We start from the raw sequence: 18654 nt of genomic DNA on the forward strand, positions 1-18654 counted from the left end.
TATTTTTTTTAATATTTTTTTAAAGATTTAATTTAAAAATAAATATAAAAAAGATGGATCAAAAGAGGTAAGACATTAAGAAAAAATTTCAAAAATTACTTCAGTTGAAAAAATATATACAATTATTCTATTTTATCTATAATGTATACTTATTAATTTATTATAATAATCACACTCACTTTTCACTATCATTTTTTTTACTATTTTACCTCTAACTAATATTACAAAATACACCATTATTATGTTTTAATTGCATTTAAAAAATATTTCACTGATATTATATTTATAATCCAATTTCAAAATAACTTTATATTATCATATTTCCATTCATCTCTCATAATTGTACACCACTACACCCTATTAATTATATGAATAGAGAGACACAAACCATCTCAATTTCTCCTATATATAGGGGGATATAATAGCTTCCTTTTCTTTTGCTACCCTCCAATCCTAGCTAGTTATTCCTCTAATAAATTACCGAAGTCAAATTTTATAGTTGAAATAAATAGATAATAATTTAATCTCTTTATATTCAGAAAACCCTCTATCCAACAAAATATTATGGATGATATCATGATAGGAAAGTAGAATTTATTTCAGATTTTGGTAAATTAAAGAGACTGAATTACAATAAAAACATGTTCGAAGTTTAGAATAAAATTACATTGAATAGAATAAAAAAAAAAAAAGATTATGATTAAGTATATCCTTGGTGTTAAAATTAGGTCCCACTTTACGTGTAGCAGGAAACTGCCTTACGCACTTAGAAAACTATAATTTTGATTCCCTTGGGCGTGTCACTGTCATAGAGTTAGCAGTGTGTTTAAACACGAGAGGGTGATAGCTGGGAGAAAAAGACAGGTGCAAGGGATTTGATTTTGGACTTTACATTAGGGTTTCATAAAGATGCTTTTGCTCTCCTTCTTAAGCACAATACAATATTATTAATTGCCTTTTATTATTATGAGTGACTCACCAAAATATTCACACCTTTTAATTTTATTCTACAATTTATACTTTTATTTTGTGATTGGATATTAGAGTGTAAGAAAGAGAGAGTGAAGGAGAGAGAGAGAGAGAGAAATGGGAAGAGGAAGAGTGGAGTTGAAGAGAATTGAGAACAAGATCAACAGGCAAGTGACCTTCGCTAAGCGAAGAAACGGACTTTTGAAGAAAGCTTATGAGCTTTCCGTTCTCTGCGATGCCGAAGTTGCTCTCATCATCTTCTCCAATAGAGGAAAATTGTACGAGTTTTGCAGCAGTTCAAGGTATATCTATATATATATATATATAAATAATTTGCAAAATTAAATGAAACCCTATTTCTCTCCATTCTTATAATTTTTGGCTCCAAATCTCGGTCCGTTTGATTTTTGCTGTTTTCAGACAGCTGGCGCTTCCCCGGTTATGAATTATGATTTTTTGTTTTCAGAAAAGTTGATTTTCTTTTTTCACGGTTTGGGGTTTTCCGTTTTTGTGAAATGTTTCGGCGTTTATAGCAGGTTGAGTGTATCTGCGATCGCGTTGCTGTTAGATCTGCAACTGGAAACGTGTTAAACGCGAACAGACATACATGAAATAAATTAAACAAGCGAAGATCACTGTTGTATTGTATGCGCTCTATTTTTGTTAATTTTTCTTTTACTCCTCTCTGCCCTCGTTTCTTTTTCATTGTTTTTTGGCTCAGCTTTCTCTTTCTTTCCCTCTTTTGGGGCTAAACCCAGCGTTTGTGGTTGCCGTTTTTCCGCTTCATCGGCGTTTGAAACAGATCTGGTTCAAAAGTGTTTTGGAAAAGTTATTTTGGAGCCTCGGGTCAGGCCACTTTTCGGTGTAATTAGGTGTTGTGTAAAAGAAGCATATAATCGATTGTTTCTTCCATTTCCAGTTTTACCAGCTAGTCCGCTTTTGGTTTCACTCTTCAAAATCTCTCAAACAACGTAAAATCATCTCTCGTTTACCGTGAAATACGCCCTTTTTTAAAGTTAAAATTATATGTTTCATCAATATGGGGCCTAGGGTTTCTTTTGTTTCTCTATAGTTTTTTTTTTCCCTCTTCATTGTTCTACTATTTTTCTCCCATTTCAAGTTTTTTTTCTTTTAACTACGCTATATTTATATATGTTTTTGCTTTCCATTCTTCTGTTTGGCCTTAACTTTCGTGCTTTCCTTTTTGGTCAAGCCCTTCAATTACCTGGGCCTCTTTTTGATCCACTATGATAGAGTTTTCACATTTTGCTCACTTGAAATCCATCTCTTGCTTAGTTTATTACCCCATGTTGCTGACAGTAGATATTTTCAATCGATCGTTTCATGACAGAGACATTTTGTTAAATCCGCATCAGAATCATAACGCGACCTCTATCACCTCCTTCCTCTATTCAAGTTTTTCAATCACTTCACTATCTAAACAAATATTTCTGCTGGTGGGTTTTGGGGTTTCAAATATGCGTCTTCCGAAGCTTCAACTGCTACTTCTCGTTGTCAGCACATCTTCTTTGTGGAACAACTCTGGACCTTTCAGATCTGATTATTGTACCCAAAATTCTGTTAGTAACTTACTATGTTTCATGCTTTTTCTTCTGGGTTTAAAAGGTGGCACTCTACAGTTCACACAAAGGATCTTAATTAATTACCTCACCTACATTCACAGGAGATCTCTTTTCTTGATCGTCGGTATAATTGATGTGCTATTAGCTCCTTTGGATGGTCTCTTATCATTGAATCCAATACTAAAATATTTGTTAATTTTTACCATTTATTGGTAAATAATATTAACGTGGGAAAATGTATTTATATAATTACTTTACATAACTTTTTATACAATGGAGATAAGAAGAGAAAATAGAAAAATTGTGAGATAAGATGATTGCTATAATAGAGGAAAAAAATTGTGTATACACTTTGTTTGAATGGAAAAAAAAAAAAACAAGAGAAAAGAAAATTTAAAACAAATCATTTCTTTTGTTTGGTTAAAAGATGAAGAGAAAGAAAAATTAGCATTAAAAATAAAACATTAATTTTTAAAAGTTTTTCTTCAGTTAAAATTTTATTTTTTTCCTCCCACATTGTTTTCTTTCTTATCATCTAAATGAAGGATTAGTCCTTGAGTAATTACCATCATTTAGTACTACTCCTTGCTGTGGAATATGAAATTCTGCCACCAGTGACTCTCTGTACTGGTCAAGAAATTCAGAGGTTGATGTCATTTGATGCTTTCGGATAGTAGCCCTAAAACATTACTTACTTTCCTAAGATTTTTCACTTCTAGTTTTCCAATTCTCTGCAAAACTTGTAAATTTCCAATATATCTAAGGAACAGTCCCATCCTTGCCTTCAAATGGAGTTTCTTACTATATATTATTATTTTTAGTTCTAACTTAATTTTTTTCCTGTTCATCGCTGGGAAAAAATGTGTGTCCCTTTTCTTATTGATGTCGAACGACTTAAAGCAAAATTGAAGTGAAAAGATGTTTTAAGAAATGGGATGATTTGTCCTTGATTAATATTATTCAGCAATAATTTATATTTTGTGGAGTGTAGTTTTAATTACTGAATTTATTTTGGATCGTTTTACAAGTACTCAGCACTTGTGACATCTAGCTTATACAAATATATGTTTTTGTCAAAACCTGCAGCATGCTCAAAACGCTTGAGAGGTACCAGAAATGTAATTATGGTGCCCCTGAGAATAATGTGTCTACACGGGAAGCCTTGGTAATGGTGAATAGTCTCATCCCTATATAAATGCAGTTTTTGCGCATTTAACTTGTCTAATTTGATCGCTCATTTTTCTCTCTCATCCATTTCTATTTACTTGAATATTCTTAAAGGTTTAAGATGATAAACAAACAATAAGAATAACAATATATATAATACTGAAAGCATATATAATTATTATTTTTTCTATATAATTATACTGTTTGTTTTCACTGACTGATATGAATGAATTTGTTGTGCTGTGAAATGTTTATCAACCTATCGCAACTACAAATTTAGAATCCAGGGATTCGAAATAGGTTTTTTTTTAATTAAGTTTAATTGTTCAAAATACAAGAAGGTTGTGTTTAGTTTTTTTTTTTTTTTCGTCAATATACTCTATATCTATACTCTATACTAATAATAGATAATACTCTTTTTTAGTGAGCACATTTTTTTTTTTTGAACTATTTGGTGTTTATAACTTTAAGTAAACCACTTTTTTTCTTCTAATAATTTTTATTTAGTTTGTTTTCCTATCTTTATAGCCACTGTATTATTTATATTTATTTATTTTTTTTTTAAAAAAAACAGAAAGGCACGGAATTCTTCCTTTCTCCAAGTAGTTATAAAAATATGAACTTGCATATATATTGTGTGGTATTAAGCTTTTCTGAATGCAGCAAAAGCTTTTTCATAATATGGTAAGACCACATGACATCATTGAGCTTGGTTTATATATTAATGTTTTCTAAATAAAATAGAAAAATAAATATTAAACCAGGAAACAATTTTTTTTAAAAGAAATAAAGTTATATTTTTAAAGTAAACAAAAGCGTATCAATTAAAAATGAAAAATAAATCAATCACTTCTTTGTAATTTTAGTCTAATTCCTAAGCAACTTAAGCTCACTGAAATTAATTGGCTGTCCATCTATAATGTATCAATTTGCATAGTAAAAAGAAAGTAAAAAACAGAAAATATTTCCTTACTAAACCCATTCATTCCTGCCGCAATTTTTTTTTTTTTATAAAACCCCCTGTCAATTATAATTCACGTGTTTGTTTTCTCGTTTAGAGACTTCCATGTCGTCGTCTAACTTAAGGAATGTTTTTATTTAAGTGTGCATTAGTACGTCTGTGTTATTTTTTGTGATTGTAGCCAAAGTATCTTACTTAGACACAGCACAAATATTGGTTTCGAAGTCCCTTTAACTTTTTTTCTATCCTATAATTTTTTTTACACACCTTAAACGTATCTGCATCTAATTAAGATTTCCTGCTCATATATGCTTGTCTTGCATTGGACTTGGTAAAGTTGTTACAAAGATACTTGAACTTTAGGGATATTTGAGCCTCCCTTCCCTTTTCTTAGAATGTGGGATTATTGTCTTTCTTCATCCAAAATATAACTATGTCATTTGCCTTTATTTTTTTTTCTTTGTTAAACTGTTTCATATACGTTAAGATTATTCATGATCACCACGACACCACTGCTCCGAAGTTTCCTACAGAAGAATTATTGAATGTATGTCATCTAGCTACGCCCGTTTAGTTTCCTACACTATTGTGTTGTCGTATTTTAGAATAATATCGAGAGGTATGGCGGGCAGAGAACTTAGAAGGATTTTCTGATAATTATATTCTGGCCTTTATTGGCAATTTGGTATATCGATCGAGGACCATATATTCACTTAGTTTTATATAGGAAATTGGGTTTGATAACTTAAACGAAAGACACAAGATTTACTTTGATTACATAAATTGATTTAGTTCCTAAATTTATGCATATGGTTCTTTCTTGCAAACTTAAGGCGACCCTCCAAAATCAAAGGAGGGGAGGGATGGAAAAATTTGTAAATTTTGTTTGGTTTACATGGATATTAGAGGGATTTTAAAAATAATTTATGTTTATATTTTTATAATTTTAAATTTAAAAATATAAATAAAAATATTTTAGATATTATATCATAAATATTTTAAAATCTCTCATCTCTAAATCTTTCCAATATAATATTGGAGGGTAGTTAAAATTGGATTAGAAGGGATTTTGCTCCCTTTCACTTCTTAAATTTAAATTAAACAAAATAAATTTTTAAAAAATCATTTCCTTCCTCAATTTTCTTCTAATCAAACATTATGTAAAGAAATATTATTTACACACTTATTAGTAGATAAGTAGATATTATTTGATGTTTTTAAACTTGCATAATAATGTAAGTAGATGTAATTATTATAATATATTACAAAATATATTACAAAATAAGTTACTAACATTCTTCTTTTACATTATCATATATTTTCATGAATATTTCCATATAATGGATATAATTTGTTTTTAGACTTAAATATAATTTTTCTCCTGTAATTTATTAATTTTTTTTTTTACTTTTTTGTTCTTGTAAAAAAAATTGTTGTTTTATCCCTAACCTTTTATGAGGTTTCAAAAATAATCTCTACCATCAGCTCTAGTTAAAAAAAATTGTACATTACAAATAAAATACATATTATAATTATTATATTCTACTTTACCATTCTCACTTAGATAAATTAATTTTAATTTTTTTAAAACAATATTAAAATATATTTCATTATTGTCACTTTATTATGCGTTTCACACATATTCTTTTTGGTCGTAGAACGTTGCGTCCTAGCTATTGTTAGTGACAGAGCTAGATTATTAGCCTCCTTTTTTCGATGATGTATCCTACTTGTCACTATGATGACAATCATGATAGCTAATAGGTGCAATTCTTCTTGGCCTTGAAGGAGACGACATTGGCGATAACACCAATGAAGTGATGGAAACTTTGATAGCACGAGAGCTCTTGAACGATGAGGAGTAGTCAAGCGTGAGGTTGAACTCCTTCATAGTGAGGTAGAGTCGGTGACAACCACGTAAAGGCGGTGGTCAATGAGGATGAACTTAGCGTCGTTGTCTAGATCGTGATTTATGGAAAGTTGCTCCTCGTTGAGGATATTAAGAGGTTTAGAGTTTGCAACGTTAGATTTGAATTAAAGGGGATAAGTTTAATTAGGGTATAATAAAGATGAGTAAGGGTTCGAGTGCAATAAAATATATTTTAAAATTTTGTCTTAAAAAATGAAAATTAATTTATCTGCATGATAATGATGAGATAGAATATAAAAAATATAAAATACATTTTGTTTGTTACATGAGATTTTTTTTAATGAAAGTTGATGATAAGAATTATTTTGAAAACATCTTAAAGGATTAGGAATAAAACAACAATAAATTTTTTTACAGAGACTAAAAGTGAAAAAATAGTAAATTATAATATATATATATATATATATATATATATATATATATATATATATATATATATATATATATATATAAACCTTGTTTTTATTACTGGTAACTTTTATTGTGCGTGAGACTCAGCTGACTTTGGTTGATAGTTTAGTGTGTGTGTGTGTATGATTCTCTGCCCGTGGCAAGTGCCATAAGTATTTCGTTCCCTGAGTTCTCTGATCTAATTTGTTATCCAACTTTCTAGGTTTGTTTACAAATATAGTTGTACACCAAGGTCCGTTTTGTGGCACAAACCTTTAAATTTTGCATAATAAGCATTGCTCTTATTTATAGTTATGATTCTTTCCTGCAAGAAATGTGTCATGAACCATCTCTATTTTCGTAATTAGAATATTTCATATATATATATATATATATATATATATATATATATATATATATATATATATATATATATATATACACGCATGTATGCGTGTGTTTCGGTGATAATATAATTAAGAATGATTTTCTTTTTGGTAGTTAGGGATAAAGAATGATTTTGAATTTATATCAAATCAAGTCAATCTTAGTAGTTTTTTTTTTTTTAAATAAAAAATAAAACACTTAGCATCAACCATTAGAGAATATAAAATGCTATCAATAATTTGTTAGAACAGCCAAACTTTGTTCTCATTGCAGCAAAAGCAGTGGTATTGGAGGCATGTGAAGAAACCACCGCCAACTGTGCGGTTGCACCCGAGTATCCAACTAGTTTAACTACAAAACCATGCTTTATCCAACATTATATCATTTGCTGAAAGGTTTGTGTGTGACTAGCTTGTGCAAGTAGAATGGGAAAATATAAAAGTTCACCCCATATTGGGTAGGAGAAAGAGAAAAATAGGAAGAAAAATGAGAAAGTATACTGTGTTTGAAATGAAAGGTAAAAAAAATAGTGAAAAAAATACAATCACAATGAATTAGGTTGGGAATAAAGAGGAAAGAATGGATCACGTGCAAAGACAGAAATTTAACAAAACAAAATTCTTTTACTTTCTCTTAAAATCAAAACTCATTTTTTTTAAAATTTTTTTTCCTTCATTTCAAACAAACCAGTAAAAGAGAAATGGTTAGATGTAATAACCAGTGTGATAAAAATTAAAAAGAAAGAGGGATATAGAAAAAGAAAAATGAGACAGAGATAAGATGAAAAAGAAAGTGAGTGTATGTTTATAATAATTCAACAGGATAATACTTGAGTTGAGATGCAATTGTCCAGTTCTATGAGAAAAAAGATTTAAGAATTGCTATATATGTAACAGTAAGACTCCATATGTGTGTGTTTTTTTTTTTTTTTTTTTTTTTTTTATTTATTATAATTTTTTTTTTTTTTTGCTACAACAACTATAGGAATTAAGCAGCCAGCAGGAGTACTTGAAGCTGAAGGCACGTTATGAGGCCCTACAACGATCCCAGAGGTACGAATGTCCTAATGGGCCTTCAAATGTGGCTGATTACTGATTTAAGTCAATGCTGTATTTAAGTTTTACCCTCTCATCTCAGGAACCTCATGGGAGAAGATCTTGGCCCTCTAAACAGTAAAGAGCTCGAGTCTCTTGAAAGACAGCTTGATTCGTCCTTGAAGCAAATCAGATCAACAAGGGTATTCAACTTTCCATCTTTTGCCATTTACCATATCAAATCAAATTATAGATATAATAAGTGCATAATAAGTGCCCAATCTAGAAAAAAATTCCCATAATCAAGTCCATTTTGAAAGCGTTATTTTATTCAATTCGTGCTCTGACTCTCTGAGTAACATATATCCAAGAGTAGTAGGAGTGAACAGACATTCAATACAAATATTAACTTGGGCGCAAGAATCAAGATTACTGATTATTAAAGTTGAAAGGGTAAGTAAGTTATCTCTTAATCTATATATAAGAAAAATAATTAGTTTCACATGTATTATGAAAGATAGATAAATATATTTAAATTTTATGATTTTATATAAAATTTATACTAATACTCACTTTATTTTTTATTATAAAAAATTTGATTTTATACATATTAAAAAAATAATTATCTATTTTAAATTTTATTAATTTTATAATAATCTTTCTAAATTATTTGTGTTATAAATATAAAAAAAATAGTACAACTAAAATATCACACATTAAAAGAAAAATATTTTAAAAGATATCATTAAATGAGAAAAATAATTAAAATTTATTTATATTTAAAAATAAAAAATGTGTAATTTTTATTTATTTATAATAGAGAATAGAAGAAATATATTTAATAAAATATTTTTAATCACATTTATTATAGATAATATTTATTTTTTATTTTAAGAGTATTTTTGGATAAAAAGTACTAAATAAATGAAATTTATTTATATTTGAGTAAAAAAAAATTTAAGTACTTCTTTTTTTGCTTATATATAGATTAAGAGGGAGTACTACAGAACTCCTCTTCCTTTTATATTTGGATATTTATTCTTTAGAAATTTTAAGAGAAGATAATTGTTAAAATATGTAGTATGAATTTAAGGATAAAAAATGTCTAATAAAAAAAGAAAAACAAAAAAAGGTAATTATCAAAATTTATCCTTTTATAATAGATATTGATATTGATCTGTTAATAAAGACTCAAACTTCTGTAATTTTAGATATATATATATATGTCAATCTCAATATGTAATTCTTAAAGTAAAAATTATTTTTATTATTTCAACTCCTTGTCAAAAACTTGACCACACATTGTACGAGTATATGCATTTCATTTTTGTAAGTTTGTTTCCTTTACAGACCCAGTTCATGCTGGATCAGCTCTCTGATCTTCAACACAAGGTATGATAACAATTTTGCTTTTCTTTGCCATCATCTGCGTTTGCTCACCAATTTATGCTACTTGTGTAGGAAAACTTACTATGTGAGGCTAATAGGTCTCTCAGACAAAGGGTAAGTTACAAATCATCGAGTAACCAATATATGTGAAATGCATCATCCCTCAAATCAAGTCCAAGATACTTATAATTAATACATTTAATTCTTGGACTCTGTTTTCACTTTTCAATTCAACAAAATAGAATGACCAAGGAAAAGAAACATGTTACCTTCTTTTAGCGAAAAAAAATATGGAAAAGAACCATGCTATAGACCAAAACATTGCAGTTTATTGATGGGTATAAGTGACATTTTGTGCTGTTTAGCAGTTGGAAGGGTATGAAATAAATCCACTCCAACTGAATCCCAGTGTTGAAGATATGGGATATGGCCGCCATCCGTCGCAAACTCACGGTGACCTCTTTCAACCACTAGAGTGTGAGCCAACGTTACAAATTGGGTATGCGCTGTTCACAATATAATTCTCGTAAATCAAATAGTCCACAACGGTAGATGCATGCATTGGTTCACTAGTAAGGAATATATATGCTTAGGACTTAGGAGTGCAACTTTGATGTAGATATGATTAGTATAGAAGTAGGGTCGGTCACATAATGTCGTTGATTTTGTTGGCATGATATAACTTTTATAGATTTAAATTACTTTATAATAGTGATTTTCTTTAAGCGCAGATATCAGGCTGATACAGTGTCAGTGGTGACAGCTGGCCCAAGCATGAGCAATTACATGGCAGGATGGTTACCTTAATTAGTAAGAGGGGTGGGTGGCGTTTCCTACAGAGGATTCACTGCACCAGCACATTTGCAGTTCCAATTTTATTTGAAAATGGAAGGAAAAAAAAAAGGTAGAAAATTGCTTTGGGATGTAACGAAGCTGTAAGTGTCTACCGTGTATGAAATAGGGACAAAGTTAAGCGGTGTTGTTTGTGTGCGCTTTCATAAACTGAGTACTTCTTTGTTTCAGTTACTGGTGTTCTTCCCTTATAAATTATAATAATAAGCTCTTATGATAGTTAGAAAAATCTAAAAAAATTGTAGCTACTTTTTGGTTCAATAGTTAAATGAATTTAGAGTTTAGACACATTAATCAATATTTTGTTTAAATGAGGAGTCAAATAAAAAAATCAAAATGGTAGGAATAGAGATAATTATATAAAATGAAAAAAATTATATTATTTGATGAATAAAGTTAGAAGAAAAGGGAGATAGTTTCTCTCTATTACATGGATGAATAGAAATAATAGTACTTATTATAATAGTTAAAAATGTAATTTTAATATAATAATTTTTCCTAACATAATTATTTATTAAAAACTATATTATATTTTTAAAAAATGAGAAAAGATAGATAATATTAATCTCCTTTTATTTTAATTTAAGATGAAATATTTTTCGGTGTATTATGTGAAAAATACTTTCTTTTTTATTTTTTAAAATATCAGAAATTTTATATATTTATTTTTTTTCCTTTTTTTTGTTTTTTTTTATTTTATTTCTTATTAGTGGAATCAAGACTTTTCATGCTTCTATTTATTTTCTATAAAAAATAAGAATTTTGAGAACAATTATATATCAACAATGTGAAAAAAGATGAATGTCTTATAGTGTGAGTGAGATAAGAGAGAGAGAGAGAGAAAAAAATAAAAAATAATTATATTAATAATGAAAATTTTTTATTTACCGGTGAATACTTAAAAGGAAGTTAAAGGACTAAAATGTAAAAATAAGAGTTAAAATAAAAATAAATGTGTTTATTTTTTTTATAAAAATTTGAAAGAGAAAACAATTCCATTAAAAATTAAGTCCTTTTATCTAAACTAAATTAATGTACAAAAGATATTCTATTGAATTATTTTCAAAAATAATAATAGATAAATATTAAAAGTACAAAGATAATTATTTATGGACTAAGAAAATTTAGAAAATAAAATCTATATAAATAAATTTAAAAAATTATATAAAAAAATTAAAATAGTTCATTACAAATACATGACACCTTTATTATTGTTAAAGAAAAAAAAAAAGACAAACGGATAATGACGTCAAAACTCTTTACTAGAATCAGAATCAGAAAAAAAAAAATAGTAACAGAAGTGATAATAATCGATTGCAGCCACAAATTGCCCTGAATCTGGTGCCAATGACCTCAGCACACATCTAATGGTTATTAACAATTATAATTTGTATTTAGATTGTGCCTACTTTATTTTTAAAAAATGACATCACGATCCAGTTATCGATACTGCTTTTCAGTAATAAATATGAATGCACGAGTCGAGAAAAACATTTTGGAAATTTTTTTTAATTAGTTTATTTTATGTGAAAAACAATTTTTTTTACAGTTAGAATTAAAATATTATTAAAAAATAAAAAGCAATAGGGTCATTGTTTGGACGCGTGTCAATTCGGAAATCGACACGCTAATGGTATAAGAACAGATTTTGTTGCACACACAACCAAGTGGTAAACCGTAACAGAACAGAATGGGGAGAGATAAAAAGAAGTAAAGAGAGAAAAGAAGTTAGGGTTGAAAGAATGGGGAAGAAGAAGGTGGAGATAAAGCGAATTGAGAACAAAAGCGCTCGGCAGATAACATTCTCGAAGAGGCGCAATGGATTGATGAAGAAAGCTCGCGAGTTGTCCGTTCTATGCGATGCGCAAGTGGCGGTGGTCATCTTCTCCAGCACCGGGAAGCTCTTCGAACTGTGCACCGGTGAAAGGTACACGCAAATCGTACAGTACCGTTGAGACTGCTTGGGGTCGCGTTACGTTGTTGCACATGAAATTAATTGATTCCGTTTTATGCCTTTTCTGTATTCTTTTGAGTTTTGATTTGTTTTGCTGTGCTTGCTTTTCCATTGGTTGGAAGCTCAAAATGGAAAGAATTACTATTGGAAATAGTAAGTATCCAATAGCGAGTTGAGTGGTGTCATTTGTCACTGGTACAGTAGTAAAACGTATTCCTTCCGTTTTTTATTTATAATGATTTAAGATTTTGCACGTAACTTAAAGATTAATATTTTAATTTTTAAATATATTTATTACTTATTTTTTATTTTTTTATAATATTTTATTAGAAATATATTACTTTTTTAAATGTAATATTAATTTTATATAAGTAATTAATAAAAAAATAGGTAAGTATTAAAAATAAATAGATACATTATTCAGTAAATATATATTAATTATAAGAATAAAAATAAAAAAAATTAATAAATTATTAATTTTAATAAAATAATAATAAAAAAATAATAAATTTTGACAAAATAATTATAAATAAAAAACGGAGGGAATTTCCTGGTCTGCTCTGCTTTCTGCACTAACCAATAGTGCCGTCTGTTTATGCAGCATTTTAGCACGTTTCTCCTGCTACTGTCCACTGCAAGACATCTTTTAATATATTTTATTAGATTAAAATATTCTTTTTGATCACTTATTTTACTATCATTAAAATATTTTTAAATTTTTTTTTATAATTTTAATGATTTTATTTTTTAGTTTTTATAATTTAAAATATATATTTTTAGTTTTTCTACTCTTTTTATTTTTTATTTTTTAGTTATTATAATTTAAGATGAATTTTTTTAATCTTTATATTTTTAACATTAAATATTGGTGTTAACATGATAAAAATATTTCAACAATAAAAATTTCAAGTAAGACTCAGAAGACCTAACTTTGAGGAAAGCAAAAATAAATCTGACATTAACCTTTTACTTTTATTTTTTATAGATATTTTTAATCTTTATATTTATAATTTTTTATAATTAGTTTAACCTTGTTCCGGCCAAAGGGTGGACTAGGGTTTTTTTCTAGATCGTGCCTTAGAGCCAGAGCATTCAAAAGTGTAATCTGCCTACTCAACTCTAGGATTTTGGGTTTTATGGTATGTCGTTCGTGGGTCTCTTGGGTCCCGATGATGACGGGATTTTCCTAACCGTTATTATCTTGATGGCGCGGGAATAACGGGAGCAAGTTTAGTCGGTTTTTGATCGACTGGGACCATACCGAGGGCCCAGTCGGGCTCTGACTGATCGGGTCCATACTGAGGACCCCCTCGATTTTATGCCGAGTGGTCTTCTCAGCCCTCGTAAACGAGAGGGATCAAGTTCCCCAGGTCCAGTCGAGTCTTGACCGACTAGGCCTATGCTGAGAGCCCGGTGAGAATTAATGCCAAGTGGGTGCAGTCGTCCTATCGCCGACCAGGGAGGGAGATCGGATTTCAGTCTAGACGGTACACTTGCCTTCCAGCCGCGAGCCTATAAGGCGAAGAGGGTAACCTAGTTGGGTGTTTTCCCGAATAGGAGGTCAAGTCGGATTTTCTCCTGGACGGTACAAACCTCTACATTAATTTTTTTTTTCAATAACATTATCACTGTTGATACTTGATAGTGATATTCAACTTTTTGTTTCTATCATAGAATTTATTTTGTTGTCTCTTTTTTATTCTTACCTACTATATCTATTGTTAAAATATATATTTTTTTAAATTTCATAATTAAGATTTTTTACTACATCAACACAAAATAATAATGTTATAAAAAATTATCAACATAGACTAAAAAGGATTAAAAATGATAAATATAAAATTAAAAAAAATATAGGGTTAAAAATGATTCATAAAAATAAATATAAAAATTATAAATATTTATTTTAAACTATAAGTACTAAAATAAAAAGTAAATAAAATTATAAAAACTAAAAAAAAATTATTTTAACTTATTTATTATTTAATGCTATTAATATAAATGTTAACACGATTATTGTATATGATCGTTTATAATTAAATGATAATATGAGTTTTTTTCTTGGTATTGATATAATGTCAACTAATGCAAAATTATTGTTAGTATATTTTTTAAGACAACTAGAATAAAATTTAACACACTTATCATATAGGACCGTTTACGATTAAATGATAGAATACAAAATTTTGAGCCATAAAACACTGCACACGAACACCAAGTCATCATGTCATGGAAGCACCGCATACAAACACCTAATCACCAAGTCATGAAGCATCACACACGGGAACTAAGTTATGAAGCACCACATGTAAGAAGTTGACAACTTTAATGAAAACATTATTTATTAATTTCAATATTAAATGAAATTATTTACTTAATTAAAGAATAATTAATAATTAATATATGCATTGACATTTTAATTTTTTTATTATCATTTAATTACGAAATCATGTATATATAAGTGTTCTTATTATAAGTCCGTTTTAATGCTTGTTGGGCCGTCACGATTTTATCCTTTATAAAATGTCTTGGTGGGTTAAGGAGGGAGAGTGTTTATAAACTACTCTTAATATCGACTCTTAAGTGATGTGAGACTTTTTAGGCATACCTGAACAAGCCCTTCAGTCGATGTTAAAGAGCACCGCATCTGAGATATTATCCGCTTTGGTGCTTATTAGGTAGTCACAATTTTGTCTTTTAAAAGACGTTTCGGTTAGTTAAGGAGGGAAAATATTTATAAATTATCTTTAGTCTCGACTCTAAATAATATGAGACTTTTTACACACATTAGAACAATACATTTTTAAATTTTTACGAAAATTCACTCTCCATGAAGTCTTTTGGGTTTCAATCAAATTGTCTAGGTAATTTGGTATATGAGCCCTACATGTTTTTGTTGAAGTTAGTGTTGCCAATCGCGGATTGGAAAAATTGCGAAAAGTTAAAAATATCATATAGCGAATGGTTTCCTTTAAAAAAAAATTAAAAAAATACAAAAAAAAAAAAAAAAAAATATATATATATATATATATATATATATATATATATATATATATATATATATATATATATATATATAGCGAATGGCATCACGGACAAATATCACAAGCCAAATAGTATCTGAAATAATATTATATATAACAAATAAGTTGGATAAATAAGATAAAGTTATGCCTAAATAAAAATAAGTTGGAAACATTGACAATATTAATTCAAAAGTTAAATTGTTCAATATATAATATAATTAAAAAAAAAAAAAACTTAAAACATCAAGAAAAACATTTATTCATTTCTTCCTACTCTTCCCTATTGTGATCATCATTCTCGTTGTCTTTTAACTTCTTATCCTAGTTAGTCATCAAAATCGATGCTTTCTAACTTATTTTTAAATTCTTCTAAGATCGTATTATCTTCAACTTCAGTAATATGCTATTTTCCTTTGATTATGCTCTTATTTTACCTCTTTTTTTTGTCTTAAGTTTAACATCCGCAACTTTAAGTTGTTTCTATCTTTCCTTAGTTCTCTACCTAGTATATGTTATTGGTTGTCCAAATCTTGAAGCTTCTAAAATAGTTTCCAAATTAAAGTCATTGTCATTTTCATCCTCAAACACTCTCCTTTCCAACATCATCATCGTCCATTTGTCCCCCAAGCCACTCATTGCACTCAACAATCTCTAAAATTATATCTTTTAAATAGTGCTTGATATATTTGACATACACCAAGTTGTGTAGTCTTCTGTACTCTGGTATAATAGATTTATAACAAATAATTTAGTAAAAGAATTATGAATCACTAAGAGTAGAAAGTATTAACTAATAATTATCAATAAAATTATTATTAATAAATTTACTTATTCAAAGATGTTCCAATTATGTTAACGTGTGGACACACTACATGTTAAACCCAAAATCTTTATAGCCATTTACCGTAAATTTGGAGTTAACAATCCAAACGATTGCCACTATTGCATTACAAGTGACAAATCCATAGAAATGTTGTGTAATTAAAAATTGCAATAATCAATGTAACATTTTAAAAGTTAAAAGGATCGGGAGAAATTTTCTTTCATGCAGAAACACCCCTCTGACAATACCTTTTAATAACATTTACACTGAATTTTTTATGATCTTCGTCAATAGAAATACCATGATTCAAGGCAACATCTATTCTACTTCCATGTGCGCTTTTTGCCATTTTTTAGCACGCACATTTATAGGTTGAGAAGAAGCACCACTATTGGTAGAGTCGTCGCTGCTAATGCCACCAACTGGGGTTGAGTTTGACATCTTCAATCACAAAAATAGGTAAACTGTCAAACAAATAACCACTAAATCGAAAAAGCAACTCGTAGTGGCTGAGAGAAACAAAGGAAGAATAAAAAAAAAATAATAAATGAAATATATATATATATATATATATATATATATATATATATATATATATATATATATATATATATTGGCAGAGTCATTGGGCATGGGCATTGAGGTAGAAGAAAAAGAAAAAGAATGTCAGAGAGAGAGAGTGGGGTGGGTTTGGGAGATTACCTCCAAAGACCTTCAATCATAACAGTGGATAGCGTCAACAAAGTGGAGAATGTTTGTGGGCTCACAACAGTTTGTGACTAATCGTCCTTCTTAGAAGGGTTAGCAACAGAATAGTAAACATTAGATTTTGGGTTGGTTTTACCGACTTTGAACCTTAGAAGCCTAAACGAAGAAAAAAAATGTAAATGTTTGGCAACCTTGAAAGTTTTTTGTTTGGAAAGCGATTCATGGTATGGTATGTTTGGATGAAAAATTTTAAAAATTTATGACCTGTTTAAATGAGGAAATTTAAAAATGTAAGGAATTTAAAGTTATTAAAATTTGAATTACTTTTAATTTTAATTTTTATTATTTTTTAAATATTTTATTTGGAGAAATCAATTTAAATTTTTTAAATTTAAATTTTTTTGTTTGGATATGGTAATTTAATTTTTACTATAGATAAAATTGTTTATATATATATATATATATATATATATATATTGAGATTTTAAGATTAAATTTTATAAAATAATTATTAGTTAATTTTAAATATTTAGTAGTTTTAAAAATTAATATTAGATAATATTTAATAATAAAAAATATTTTTGAATATTCAATAATTAAGAGATAGGAGAGATAAAAGATATATAGGTGAGATTAGAAAGAAAAAATATGAAGATTTTCAAATTCTTAAATTTATAGGAAAAATTGAAATTATATTATTTTAAGAAATTTTACAAATACTTAGATTTCAAATTTTTTTGTAAATTCTCCATCCAAACAAAATATTTTATCCCAAGATATTTAAAATTCTTTAAAAAAATAAATTATTCCATTTACATCCAAACACACCGTTAGGATTTTTAAAAGTTTCATAAAGTTGACCCATAAAAAGGTGATGGATCCGAAAATAGGAAACACATTCTTACTGATTTTATGACTCCACAACTGTTCCACCATTTCTATTTTCCAATGATTTTGAGTGCAAATGAACTCACACAAGATGTAACGATTCGACAGGTCACTACACTTAGTACAATATAATATTACGTAATAAAAAGCATAAATATTTACTAAATTATAGTTGTCATGCGACAATACCTGAACACTCATGCAACATATATATATATATATATATATATATATATATATATATATAAAGTGCAAAAAATAAAACAATTCTTGCCAAATTTGACTTAAAGACATAAAGTCTCTTATGTGGTCACACACACACACACACGTGTATATCTAGTAAAGCATATTGAAAACATAAAAATCTAGCGTCGATCAAGCGTCTCTATACACAATTGTTATATCATAACACACACACACACAAGTGTATATCTAGTAAAGCATATTGAAATCATAAAAATCTAGCGTCGATCAAACATCTCTATACACATTTGCTATATCATAACACACACACACAAGTGTATATCTAGTAAAGCATATTGAAAACATAAAAATCTAGCGTCTATCAAGCGTTTCTATACACAATTGCTATA

The 18654-nt window shown here is 28.3% G+C and overlaps 1 protein-coding gene across 4 annotated transcripts; it reads left to right on the forward strand.

Moving 5' to 3' along the window:
* Positions 1 to 837: 837 nt before the first annotated feature.
* On the forward strand, positions 838 to 10832 carry LOC145949178 (MADS-box transcription factor 1). 4 transcript variants are annotated; one of them, XM_020374202.3, is made up of 8 exons: positions 838 to 1271; positions 3639 to 3717; positions 8372 to 8439; positions 8525 to 8624; positions 9772 to 9813; positions 9883 to 9924; positions 10176 to 10309; positions 10542 to 10832. In XM_020374202.3, the coding sequence occupies exons 1-8, from the start codon at positions 1087 to 1089 to the stop codon at positions 10615 to 10617; spliced, it is 726 nt and encodes a 241-aa protein (XP_020229791.1). In that variant the 5' UTR covers positions 838 to 1086; the 3' UTR covers positions 10618 to 10832. The 4 variants fall into 4 exon arrangements, with proteins under 4 accessions (XP_020229791.1, XP_020229793.1, XP_082924936.1 ...); XM_020374204.3 differs by having other exon boundaries at positions 10179 to 10309; XM_083068810.1 differs by having other exon boundaries at positions 839 to 1271; positions 3639 to 3723.
* Positions 10833 to 18654: the final 7822 nt, after the last annotated feature.

This window comes from Cajanus cajan, chromosome 2 (assembly GCF_000230855.2).
Source record: "Cajanus cajan strain Asha chromosome 2, NIPB_CcT2T_4, whole genome shotgun sequence".
In the NCBI taxonomy this organism is placed as follows: domain Eukaryota; kingdom Viridiplantae; phylum Streptophyta; class Magnoliopsida; order Fabales; family Fabaceae; genus Cajanus; species Cajanus cajan.

What these genes read in the sequence shown, in the direction of transcription:
- LOC145949178 (XM_083068810.1), top strand. Translation starts at nt 1,087, where the DNA reads ATGGGAAGAGGAAGAGTGGAGTTGAAGAGAATTGAGAACAAGATCAAC. An exon ending in TCTCTGATCTTCAACACAAG is followed by an intron (nt 9,814 to 9,882) that starts GTATGATAACAA and finishes CTACTTGTGTAG; the next exon opens with GAAAACTTACTATGTGAGGC. An exon ending in ATAGGTCTCTCAGACAAAGG is followed by an intron (nt 9,925 to 10,175) that starts GTAAGTTACAAA and finishes TGTGCTGTTTAG; the next exon opens with CAGTTGGAAGGGTATGAAAT.